General features: G+C 42.1%; 1 protein-coding gene across 2 annotated transcripts in view; it reads right to left on the bottom strand.

Annotated features, from left to right (window-relative positions):
• GNPTAB (N-acetylglucosamine-1-phosphate transferase subunits alpha and beta) overlaps positions 1-13,721 on the bottom strand; it is an 84,114-nt gene that overhangs the window by 50,511 nt on the left and 19,882 nt on the right. For both annotated transcript variants that reach the window (XM_005898601.3, XM_070370254.1), the window contains exon 2: positions 1,361-1,446. In XM_005898601.3, the coding sequence (XP_005898663.2) occupies positions 1,361-1,446 (86 nt within the window). The remainder of the gene's footprint in view (positions 1-1,360; positions 1,447-13,721) is intronic.

Below are 13,721 nucleotides of genomic sequence, written 5' to 3'. Positions count from 1 at the left end.
GGGACTATAATAGTGCATATGTCTAGAACTAATTGGCATAGCTTTTTATAAAAACTACTTATTTGATAGGAACCACATAGGTACTCCTAACAAGTGGATGGAGGCGCCAGGCAGTAATTCTAAACAGAAACAAGAGCTTCGTATAAATTGCTGATGTAGTCTAGAGGCACTCCCAGAAAATGTTCGAGTGCACCAATCAACACCAATTACTAGTTATACTTTTACTAGGTTTTCTGGTTCAGTGAAGGTAAAGAGAAGGACTCATGGAGTTTATTCTCCAGGGAAAATAAACAGTCAGGACCTAGGGAAATTTCTGATTACGGTCTTTGATAGTTACATAATTGTCTTCTAAGAGGGTAACGTGCTTTATTGGCTACCCCATGTTTGTTTCTGGTCACCCCTGCTCCATGCCCTACAGTGACTAGCCTTGTACCATTACAATGGAAAGGAGTCAACAGATACTGCATAAAGTAAGCCAAAAAGGAGACAATTCTGTTTTCCATTCTTTTTTTTTTTTTAGGTTAAAAGGACAGACACCAGAAGAATCCAAAACAAAAATTCATTTGCCATGGTTGCTCTGGGTCAGGGGAAATTCAGAATGAGACAGAGATAGGCTTTCCTTTCTACTTTTCTGTACTGCTTGAACTGTTTTCAACCACAGACATATATTGCTTTTATGATATAAAACAATGTAAGTAACAGTTTTACAGGCAAAACAGGAAAAGAGCCTGTGTGATTCACTTTAGCTGCGAGAGGAAAGGAGGATGTTGGAAAAGATTGCTTGCACTCTGAGGTCTGCCTCATGAGGCAGGAAGAAATCTCCAAGGAAGAGGAAGGGTGAAGGCAGCATTCAGGAGTGGCTGCACCAAGAAGCTTGGCCTTAAGGAGAAAAAGACCCCACGTGTGAGGTGCTTTGCTCCTCCCCATAGCGAGGCAGCAAGGTGTGGTGACCACAGGGGCGTGTGAGGGTCCTGGTGGATGCCACAGCAGATGCCCTGGTTATGAACACAGTGATGGGCAAACTGGCTGGGGCTTGGAACTGGCTACAGAGTAGCCATCTGGCTTTCTCATCCTAGGGGGATGGAATTATCTTTACCTCACAGAACTGGGTCAAGGACAGAGTGAGCTCATATAACTTAAAGTACTCAATACTCAGCAAGGCAGGATTGCTCTTTGAGACTTAAATTTGTCATCCCTAGAAACGTGAGGTTGGATTACAAGGTTCCTTCACGTGTGACAAGCTAAATCATATCTACAACTTGGAAAGGCCCCTTCAACTGTTCCATATAAAGCATGGGTGATTTCACAACTTATCATTTGAGCCCAAATAAGCTACTCTCCAAAAGTGGTCTCTTCTCACCGATTCTGAAAGGACTTCCCAGCAATGTTGTCTCTGTAGGAATCAAACAAAACATGGTATTGATCCCGGCTCCATTCCAGAACCACCTAGGGAAAGAAAGAAAAAGAAACAATGTTTACTTTGCATCAAATATTGAGAGTATATAACTTTCATTTCATCTTAATTTCATTAAGGATTGCTAAAGGACACCCAAGGCAATAGAAATAAAAGTAAAAATAAACAATTGGGACCTAAACTTACAAGTTTCTGCATAGCAAAGAAAACCATAAACAAAATAAAAAGATAAACTATGGACATGGAGAAAGTATCTACAAATGATGTGACCAACAAGGGCTTAATTGCCAAAATATATAAACAGTTCATGCAACTCAACAACAAAAAACAAACAATCCAATTGAAAAATAGGCAGAACTAAATAGACATTCCTCCAAAGAAGACATACAGATGGCCGACAGGCACATGAAAAGATGTTCAACACTGCTAATTATTAGAGAAATGCAAATTAAAACTACAATGAGATACCACCTCGCACAGTCAGAATGGCCATCATTAAGAAGACTACAAATAACAAATGCTTGGCAGAGTGTGGAGAAAGGTGAACCCTCCCACACTGCTGGTGGGAATCTAAGTTGGTGCAGCCACTATGGAAAAGAGTAGATTCCTCAAAAAAACAAGGAGGTTCCTCAAAAAACTAAAAATAGAACTGCCATATGATCCAGCAATCCCACTCCTGGGCACATATCCAGACAAAAATATAATTCAAAAATATACATGCACAACAGCACTATTTACAATAGCCAAGACTGGAAACAATCTAATATCCATTAACAGATGCATGGATAAAAAAAAAATGCAGTTTTATATATATACCAGGGAGGGGGTGGGAGAGAGATGGAGTGGGAATTTGGGTTAGAGCATATAAATAGAACAGGTAAACAACAAAGTTTTACTGTATAGTACCGGGAACTATTGTCAATATCTATGATAAACCAAAATGGAAAAGAATTTTTAGAAGAAGAATGCATATGTATACATATGTATAACTGAATCACTTTGCTGTACAGTAGAAATTAACATTGTAAATCAACTATATTTCAATAAAAATTTTTTTAAATAAAGAATTGCAAAAGAAACAGGTAAAGCAATCAAAATTCATCCATTCACTCAGTGCCTGCCCTATACTGTGCTCCATCCAAATGAATGAGCTACAGTACAAGGATAGTTCGGGACTGCCCTGGTGGTCCAGTGGCTAAGACTGTGCTTCCAATGCAGGGGGTCCATGGGTTTGATTCCTGGCTGGGGGACTAAGATCCCACATACCGTGTGGCAAGGCCAAAAAATAAAATTAAAAAAAAAATTCAAAAGGATACTTATATAATTATGTAAATAAAAGCTACAGCTTCTGGCCTGTGGAAGGGGGAGGGGAGTCAAAGGGATTTAGTGCATTGTGATATGAGGACTGGGTCCTGGAGAACAAGTCCACCAGGTAGGGAGAAAAGGTCAGTGCCAGGAGGGCATGTTCAAAGGTTGAGAGGCAGCAATGGGGGTCGTTTGAGGGCAACTGTTCCGGTGGCTTTGGCTGGAGCACAGAGTACCTAAAGAGAGATGGGGCTGGGGAAGGGTCCCCTGAAGGGGACCTGCCATGTGTGCCGTGGGAAACAGGGGCACTGGAGGACTTCAAGGCAGCCACATGATCCATCTAAAACACGGGGAACTTTTCACAGCACAGAACACGAGTTACAACAGAAGAGATGGACAAGATATGGGGGATGGTGACCTCACAACCTGTGGAGGTTTCAGCTGACCTTGCTCAACATTTCAGGAGAAAATGGAAAGCTTTAGATAAAAGCTCCCTCATGCGTGCACCCCAAATCTATAAACCTACCTACACACGTGCCCCAGTTTCTTCTTCACTCCCTTTACGACAGAGAAAGTGTCCCCCATCCTTGCAAACACTCAATCTCTGTCTGGATCTCATCAACTCATCTTCTCAAGACCTTGTCTTCTTTCTCTTTCCCTTTCAATAGGATTATTCCCATTAGCATATCAGCATATTCCAGCATCTCAGGGAAACGTTCCCTCCCCTCCAAACCCCCTCCATCTTAGTCACTCTACTCTGAACTTTCTGTCTCTTTAAGGGCAGCTATCTTCAGAGAGACTTCTCCTACCCACCCTCCAGCCACTCCAGCACCACTTTTGCTCTCACCACTTCACTGCCCTACCAAGGCTTCCACTTCGTCAAACCCCATGACAATTTCCTGGCTGCGATCTTACTCAGCTGGCAGCGTCACTCAGTGCCTCCTTCTTGAATCACTTTCTTGGTTTTCCACCCACCGTTCTGGTGGCTCCTTTTCAGTCTCCTTTGCCAGCTCAATCCCATCTATCTGACCTTTTAATGTGCCCTTTCATTCTGCTCCTCTTCCGGGAAGGCCTTCGCTCTTGCCAAGGCTTCTTCTGGGGTCCTGCTCTACCAACCCTAGGATGTGGCCTTGATACACTAAGATGACTGTGGGGGCCCTGGTCACTTAGATATCACTCCAGCCAACAGAAGAGGAGAGCGAGGGAAGACAAGCCCCTCTTTTAAGGAGACTTTCAGAAGCTGCATGTACACCTTCCATTTTTATTGGCCAGAATGCAGTCATATGACAACAGCTGGCTACACTGAAGGCCCTGTGGACCCAAATGAGCTACAACTGCTACTAGCTTCTTTTTCTGGCATTCAGACTTTTCAAGACCTGGCCTCTGCCTACCTTTACAACATCACTTCACTGGGATGTTTCATAAACACCACAAATTAATAACTCTCCCACTCAAACCACTGATTTAAAAACAACTGATTTTAGGGACTTCCCTGGCAGTCTAGCTAGTCAAGGCTCCGCACTGCCGCCGCAGGGAGCATAGGTTCAACCCCAGATGTGGGAACTAAGATGCTGAATGCTGCACAGCACAGCCCAAAAAAATTTTTAGAAGAATAAAAAATCAAAAAATAAATAAAACAACTAATTTTAAAGTGTGTTGAGTTTAATGTGCCTGGTACCATATTTACAAAGAGAATTAAGCTAAGTTACCTGACTTCAAGGAATTACAGTTGATTATTTTTAATAAAGAACTTTATTGCAGGCTACAGCTGCACTGAAGGAGCACCTCACTCTTTTCAGGAAGACACCGGGAAAGACTGCCCTTTAGAAGCAACGTTCAGTTCAGTTCAGTTCAGTTCAGTTGCTCAGTCGTGTCCAACTCTTTGCAACCCCATGAATTGCAGCACACCAGGCCTCCCTGTCCATCACCAACTCCCAGAGTTCACTCAGACTCACATCCATTGAGTCAGTGATGCCATCCAGCCATCCCATCCTCTGTCATCCCCTTCTCCTCTTGCCCCCAATCCCTCCCAGCATCAGAGTCTTTTCCAATGAGTCAACTCTTCACATGAGGTGGACAAAGTACTGGAGTTTCAGCTTTAGCATCATTCCTTCCAAAGAACACCCAGGGCTGATCTCCTTCAGAATGGACTGGTTGGATCTCCTTGCAGTCCAAGGGACTCTCAAGAGTCTTCTCCAACACCACAGTTCAAAAGCATCAATTCTTCGGTGCTCAGCCTTCTTCACAGTCCAACTCTCACATCCATACATGACCACTGGAAAAACCATAGCCTTGACTAGATGGACCTTTGTTGGCAAAGTAATGTCTCTGCTTTTGAATATGCTATCTAGGTTGGTCATAACTTTCCTTCCAAGGACTAAGCATCTTTTAATTTCACAGCTACAGTCACCATCTGCAGTGATTTTGGAGCCCAAAAAAACAAAGTGTGACACTGTTTCCACTGTTTCCCCATCTACTTCCCATGAAGTGATGGGACTGGATGCCATGATCTTCGTTTTCTGAATGTTGAGCTTTAAGCCAACTTTTTCACTCCCACTTTCACTTTCATCAAGAGGCTTTTTAGTTCCTCTTCACTTTCTGCCATAAGGGTGGTGTCATCTGCATATCTGAGGTTATTAATATTTCTCCCGGCAATCTTGATTCCAGCGTTAGCAGAGTCTTAAAGGATGAACGGAAGTCTGTCAGCAGTTCAACTGGGAAACAAGGAATGGTAGAGGGATCTGCTCCCAGATGGGAGAGGGGAGTGAAGGAGAAGAGAATCAAGGCGATCGATAGGTTTTCAGCATTTCTAGCAATGGCACCCCACTCCAGTACTCTTGCCTGGAAAATCCCATGGATGGAGGAGCCTGGTAGGCTGCAGTCCATGGGGTCACAAAGAGTCGGACACTTACTGAGCGACTTCATTTTCACTTTTCACTTTCACGCATTGGAGAAGGAAATGGCAACCCACTCCAGTGTTCTTGCCTGGAGAATCCCAGGGACAGCAGAGCCTGGTGGGCTGCTGTCTATGGGGTCGCACAGAGTCGGACACAACTGAAGCGACTTAGCAGCAACAGCAGCAGCAGCAGAATGAGTAATTGAACACAGACTAGGGCCATTTAATGACATGGGAGGAGCAAGTATAGAGGGGATGAGAGCTGGTGGGGTTCGAGAGTCCCACTTTAGTCATGGTATACTTGAGGTTGTAAGTGCATACAACTGGCCTGTCCACCTGGACTTGCTGATTCCCAAAGGAGGAGAAATGAGCTCTACCTTTGATATTGAACAGCACCGAACCAATGACAGGCACATAGCTAAGAAATGCCATCTGTTTTGCTAAATATATAACAGACTACGTATCTATATTCAGTAATACAATTGTATTTATCCGTATCAGCTTATGAGCTCAAAAGGAAGTGATTCTCCATCAATATTCCTCAGTAGCTTGCAAAAGGACAACCAGTATATCTATTTTTCTTGTAAAATAAGCCACGAAAAAATAAAGCTCAATATAATTGTCCTCAGTTAGTAGGACCACCTGGAAGGTGGGGAGAAAACAGCAGAGAGCACGAGCTTCACCAATGTCTGGGCAATGCTGATGTGCTGATGTGAACATAACATGCCTTCCTTCATCAGATAAACTAATCTCACCATCTCCAAACCACTCTAGTGTGTTGGAAAGAACAGCAACAGCGAAGTGTCCTTCTCTAACACATTTAGGAACACTCTTCTAGTGCAGAGTTCTCTACTCTTAGACCTTGGGGGAGACAGAAGGAATGCTGGGTTATTACTTGGGATGCAGGTTTTCATCCCAGCTCTGTCACTTTGAGTGACCTTTGCATGCATGTGTGTTAAGCTGCTTCAGTCACGTCCAACTCTTTGCAACCCTAGGAACCACAGCACCCCAGGCTCCTCTGTCCATGGGGTTTTCTAGGCAAAGAAGACTGGAATGGGTTGCCATGCCCTCCTCCAGGGGATCTTCCCAACCCAGGGATCAAGCCTGCGACTCTTTGGTCTCCTGCATTGGCAGGTGGGGTTTTTTACCACTAGCATGCCCTGGGAAGCACATGAATAACTCTGAGCAAGTTATTTAGCCTTTTTGGCTACTCCTTCATCTGTATAATGAAGGGGGCCTGACCAAACTGTTTTAGAAATCCCTGCCGTTCCTAAAAGTCTAGACTTAAGGAGGCACCCAACGGTGTGGCTATCAGAGTGTCCTCCTATGTCCACATGTCAGCTCCATAAGGACACTGGGTCTCTTCCTGTCCTCACCTCCTCTCTGGGTCTTCTGTCCTTGGTCCTAAGCCCATCAACATTTGAACTTGATTCTCTTCCATCATAACCATTTCCCTTTCTGCTATTCCTGTCAACTAAACATTATTATGAAAATCTTTCCAAACTTTTTTAGATGAATGAGTATTATGCTCTATGAGAAATGAAAAAAGGAAACTTGTAAATCAAATAAAATTCATCTAAGGGTTAGCGTCAAATTATTTTCTTAATACTGTCAAGAGTAGAAATTTGTGCAATTATAAAATTGTTTGTTCCTAGGGTAAACTGTAAAAATATGAACACCTTCCAAACAACAAGGAAGCCAAAAAAAAAAAAAGGCTTACACATGGAATTAGATAGTTTTCAGCAATTATTAGCAGTAAACAAAAGACAAATAGGTTACAGAAACACTGACTACCGTAAAATCAAGCCTCTGTTCTGGCGCAAAGCCTTTCTGTATTCTTAGCCCAATCTGAATGCTTCCTTCTCAGAACTGAATAACTTCTAGCTCTATCACTTATTTGGAAATCGGTTGCCCACTGCCTTGTAAAACCTCTGGCCTTGCGTCATTTAGCTTCTTTATTGCTACTTGCCTTTCATCCCATGTTAGCATCTTGACAGGCCAAACTGCTTGAGGGGAGAGAATGACTTACAGTTCTGTTAACTATAAACTCATTTCCAGCACATTATATACCATTTTCTTCTTAGTAAATATTACCTAGCTACTGCAGAAGTGATGTAAGAGAAGGCTGGATCTGAGAACTTGGGAGACTCCTAAGAGAACCGCCCTGCTCTCTGGCTTGGGAGCTGCGAAATGCTGGGTAAGCTACAAATGTGTGGGCCTCACCTTCCTCAACTAGGAACTACGTACTTAATCTATTTCATCAATCCACTGTGCTGCTAGAGCAGGACGGTGATTCTCCCATGACATGGGCTAATAAAAGGTATAGGGAGCCTGCTGTGCCCAGTGGACAACTGGTCCGTCCACCTGGACTTGCAATTCCCAGAGAAGGAGATATGGGTTCCACCTTTGATATCAAACAGCACCAAACCAATGACAGGCACATAGATATGAAAGGCCAACAAGGGGAAGCAAGCGTAACTTCCTGAACAACATTTTTATAATGGCAAGACATTTGAAACATTATGTTGGTAGCAATGCAAAAATTTTATGGGAAACTCATCTGATAAAAATACAAGATACAACACTAACCTTCAAAAAATGTCCTACTTGCCATTTTGAGCTATTCCACACACAGACACACACACCCCTACATTATTCTTCTCAGAGTACTTTTCTCTGTTACTAACGGTAGTTCATTGGTAAAAATTTAAGACATGATAAACTAAAATGCTATTTATTAAAATACTGCATGAGCTCTGAAATACTACATGAGCTCTGAAATAACACATAAACAATGTATTATTAATAATTTATCTAAAAATCATCTAAAGGTAGTTTATTCTACTAATCCAAAATGTTTTTCACTTTTAAGACTTCATTTTAATAATCATGGCATCCAAGGTATTCAAGATCAATTGCTGGTTAGTTTTACAAAATGGCAGCCAAAGTGAGTCTGAGTGCTGACCGCAGAGGAGAAAGGGCGTGCACACACACTCACAAGCTCCATCGTGCCACCATGCCCTCCCTCTGGAATCCCTGAAACAAGGTACCAACTGTGAGGCAGGGACTACAGTGACCCAAAGAGATGCTCCAGGCCAAGAAGCAGTGTGTGCGGTGGTGCTGAGATTTAATCAACCCAAGGCTGTAGCCCATGTTCCTGTTTAGCTTGGCCCAGGCTCTCTCAGCGTTGCCCAGCTGTTACCCGGCTGCCCCACCGATGCTTATTTACACAGAGCCAGCTTTGTCAAATACACATTCATGAATGTGGTCATTTAACCGGTTGAGACTGGTATGTTTACCATCTGTAATTTGATGGCCCAAAACTGTTTCCCTAGCATGTTTATACGGAGAAGGCAATGGCAACCCACACCAGTACTCTTGCCTAGAAAATCCCATGGACGGAGGGGCCTGGTAGGCTGCAGCCCATGTCTGACTGCTGGGAGTCAGACACGACTGAGCGACTTCACTTTCACTTTTCACTTGCATGCACTGGAGAAGGAAATGGCAACCCACTCCAGGGTTCTTGCCTGGAGAATCCCAGGGACAGAGAGCCTGGTGGGCTGCCGTCTATGGGGTCGCACAGAGTCGGATACGACTGAAGCGACTTAGCAGCAGCAGCAGCAGCAGCAGCATGTTTATAAATAACCACAAGTCACATAATAAAAGTTGTGTTTCTCCTTAACATTTGTAGAATGTCTAATAGTCCTTTAGCTGGTTTTTGCCCACAAATGCTAAAATTTTCAGTTGGTAAGATTTTCTTCAGTTTTAAAACTGGTGCACACTTTTGCTGATGACTTTGATGGTCCCGTAAGAGGACTGAATGCACGTGTGTGGTAGGATCATAGAGAATGAAGTGCCAGCTCTGTAATCCTTTGGGGGTTTCCCAGTTAAGGAAAGGAAGAAGGGGGACTTCCCTGGTGGTCCAGTGGCTAAGACTCTGAGCTCCCAATACAGAGAAACTGGTTTGATCCCTGGTCAAGGGAACTAGATCCCACATGCCATGATTAAAGATCCCAAATGCAGCAACTAAGGCTCAGTGCACCCAAATAAATAAAAATAAACCTTTTTTAAAAAGAGGAGGAGGGAAGTAATTTTTAAGAAGGGAACTGGTATACAGTGCAAGGACCATAAGATTTACAATCAGAAGACATGAGTTTAAATCTGGCCTTTAATAATAAAATCCAGGGCACTTCTCCATTTTCAACTTTTTCTCCTATAGAATGAGGATATCAACAGCACCTAGTTCACAAGATTGTTTTGATGAAACATGCAAATCCAACAGAGCTGCACAATACTCCTGCCAACTGCTCGCAGGTCTCTTAGAGACAGCATTTACATGCCACATACAGTATAAGCTGTTCACTTGTTTAAATATCTGTCTACACCTTTGCGAGCAACTCAAATCCAGGAACTTGATCTCTCTCTGTTTTTAGTCCCACAACCCTGCACAGTGCCTGGCACAAAATCAATAAAACTTTCTAGAATGAGTGATTATGGCTACTAGTTTTATAAGGCGAAACACCTTAGAACAGCTTACCGCTCCATGGTTTCCCATCAGAACTTCCTGCTTTCAGATCCAGTCCCAAAGAGTCAAGGTAAAAGCTAAAGGCCGGAGGTACAGAAATGACAGCACACAAGGGTGCAAAACTCTCTCCATTAAAACACATGTCCCCTTCTCAGCATTTGAAGTGTAGAAATGTGACATGTGATCTTATAAAACTTAAGATGCTGAGACCCTCCAATCTCAAACAGCAAGAACTCTAAGTAACTCTGACAGAGATTTTCATACATTGATAACCACATCAAAAGTTTATAATATTCCTAAATTGCAAGTTCTTCACAGTTTCTGAGAACCAAATATACTTTGTGTTAACAGGTGCTAAATGAGAGACCAAGATAACTTAAGAGATATTCTAAGTTCTATTTTTTTTTCTTCCAGTAATCAACCTTCTCCTTTGATACCAATCAGAAAGTCCAATCTGCTCATCACCAGCAGCCGTTTTCTAATCACATTTGATGAAACACGCTCATTTTCCTGCCTCAGTCCATTAGAGCTTCTCTGACAGAATACTACAGGCTGGGTGGCTCACAAACAACAGCAATTTCTCAAGGTTCTGGAGACTGGGAAGATTAAGGTTAAGGTGCTGGCAGACTGTTGTTTGGTGAGGGCCTGCTTCCTGGTCCACAGATAGCTGTCTTCATGCTCTGTCATCTCACATGTTGGAAGGGGCAAGGGAGCTCTCTGGGGTTTGTTGTATAAGGGCACTAATCCCACACATAGGGGCTCCACCCTCATGACTTAATCACCAAAGTCCTCACCTTCTAATACCATCACACTGGGAATAAAGTTTCAGCTTGTAGATTTTGGGAGGACACAGTCAATTGATCTCATTTCTCAACACAAAGTGGCTAAAACAAGAGATTAACCCATTTCATATTAGGCATTGAATGGTTATTAAAATAACTGGAGTGGTTTTAGTAACTGGAGTAGTTTTCCTTTTTCACATACTGGAAATGATCTAAGCCCAAGACGCATGACCACTATTTACTCAAACATTAATTAAATTCAAAGATACTTTCCTAGACCACTTCTACCTTTTGTGAATTCTTCACATAATTAGACACACAACACACATTTGTTGACCATTTTAAAGGGCACAAAATGGGAAACAGGGCTCGTTCTCAGGGAGCAGACATCCTGTTAAGGATTAATCATTGACTTGCATGAAATGATTTATGAATATTTACTGTTCAGCTTTTAAATGAACACAGGTGAAAATAGATTACTGTTGGAGAAAAGGAATAATCAAGGACAGGGTTCAACATAATAGCTTAACAAAATCTCTTTCCTTTTCCTGGCAGAGAAAGCTGAGATTTTTAAGGGACTAAAGGAGCAAAGAGAGGGAACTCCCTGGTGGTCCAGTGGTCAGGATTCAGCTTTCACTGCCAAGGGGCTGGGTTCAACTCCCTGGTCAGGGAACTAAGAACAACAACAAAAAAAGAAACAAAGAGAAAGGACTGCCACTGAGGGGAGAGGAGACAAAATAATAAAGGAACTGTATTAAAACACAGAATTAAGTCTTTGCCTGTCCCAGGTGGTCCAATGGTTAAGAATCCTTCCTGGAATGCAGGGGACGTGGGTTTGATCCCTGGTTGGAGAACTAAGATCCCATATACCATGGAACTTAGCCCGTGCACCTCAAATAGAGTCCAGGTGCTGCAGGAAGATCCTGCATGCCACAACAAAGCCCGGACACAGTCAAATAAATTAAGAAGATCCACTATTTAAAAACTAAATAAAACACAGAATTAAGAACGTTAAACCTTTGACAGTACACTTTACTATAAAAAGTTTTATCTAAACGGCAAAAAATAATCTCCTCAACCACACATGAATAAAAGTAAAAGGGGGAAAAAAAATAACTATACCAAAGATGGTTTCAGGAGTATTCAAACCAACTTCCTGGGTACATACATGCAGGTTCACTTGTCTTACAGTTCAGAGGTTACAGGATCACAGAATTGTACGGGGGGGTTAGGGGGGTGGTGGGGGGCACTTTAAACCCAGTGCCCTGCTAGCATGTCCTTGCAAACAGTTACTCTACCTAGGAGTTTAGACCTGCACTGTCCAAAAAAATGGTATCCCCGCTGGCCAAGCATAGTTATTTAAATTAAGACTAAGTTGAATTTAAAACTCACCACATTAGTCACACTAGACATACTTCAAGTGCCCACCAGCCACAGGTAGTCAGTGGCTACTGCACTGGACAGCTCACAATTACTGACCATTTCCACACGGCACAATGTTCTCTTGGACAGCACTGCAGCTTTTCATTCCTTAAAAGATTAAGTTCTGGTCACAAAAGGAGGCCTGGACCTCAGCCCCCAGTTTTGTGATTTTAGACAAGACACTTATAGCCCTGTAAGTTCCAAATGTAAAATTAAAATAATAATCCCTTATCCCAAAAGGTATTATAAAAAAATCAAGTGACCTGATATAAATCCATCTATTCTAATAACTACAAAGTACTAAAGGAAATATAAGGTAGTACAATGAAAGAACACTGAACATATTTAGTCCTTCAAGGGTCTCACAGCCTATTAGGGAGACAAATATGAAACAATTACAATATATCATGTGAAAAATATATCCAAAGTATACATAAAAGTGTAGTTGAACCTGGTAAATATTTCTATTATAACAAGAAGTCAAAATTAGTTAAACTAAGTTTTACCTCTTTATTTTGGTAAAATTTAATTGTCCTAAAAAAGTTTAGTGAAATGAGACAAGAAGTTTTACAAAATATCTGCTTGTGGTGCTTACTGCAACTCACCTCCACCAACAACTGAATTTTAATCTCATACTGTTACTTGGATAAAAACATTTTTTAAAATTCACCAAGCAGAGTTCTCTTTTTATGAGTTTGCTTTGCAAAGAAGTCATAAATTAGGCAAGAAGGTTATATATTTTTAAATAGCTGTGAAAGTGAAAGTGAAGTCACTCAGTCGTGTCCGACTCTTAGCGACCCCATGGACTGCAGCCCACCAGGCTCCTCCGTCCACGGGATTTTCCAGGCAAGAGTACTGGAGTGGGGTGCCATTGCCTTCTCCAATGCATGAAAGTGAAAAGTGAAAGTGAAGTCACTCAGTCGTGTCCGACTCTTAGCGACCCCATGGACTGCAACCCACCAGACTCCTCCGTCCATGGGATTTTCCAGGCAAGAGTACTGGAGTGGGGTGCCACTTAAACGGCTGTTAAGTCATTTAAAAAACCCTTTCCTGAGGAGCAATTAGCAATATGATTCAAATGAACAAAGAAATGCTCCTGTCTTTTGTTGTGGCTAATTCCACTTCTAGAAATACGTGCCAGGATAATCAACATAGGTGTACCCAGAGACTTCTGTATAAATATGATGATAATCACTATTACTTATATAAATAAAACCTGAAGATAGTTTTAATAATTAATAGGTAATTGGGTAAGTAAGTTAAGGTACAGTCACACAAATATTACGAAGCTATTAAAAATTATGCAGGTCTTAAACTGCTAAAAATTAGTAACTTAATTCAGTCAATAAGTGGATATTATGTGGCACCATTCCAAAT

This window comes from Bos mutus, chromosome 5 (assembly GCF_027580195.1).
Source record: "Bos mutus isolate GX-2022 chromosome 5, NWIPB_WYAK_1.1, whole genome shotgun sequence".
In the NCBI taxonomy this organism is placed as follows: Eukaryota; Metazoa; Chordata; class Mammalia; order Artiodactyla; family Bovidae; genus Bos; species Bos mutus.
The sequence above is the reverse complement of the archived record's forward strand: the minus strand, read 5'-3'. Positions and strand labels throughout refer to the sequence as shown.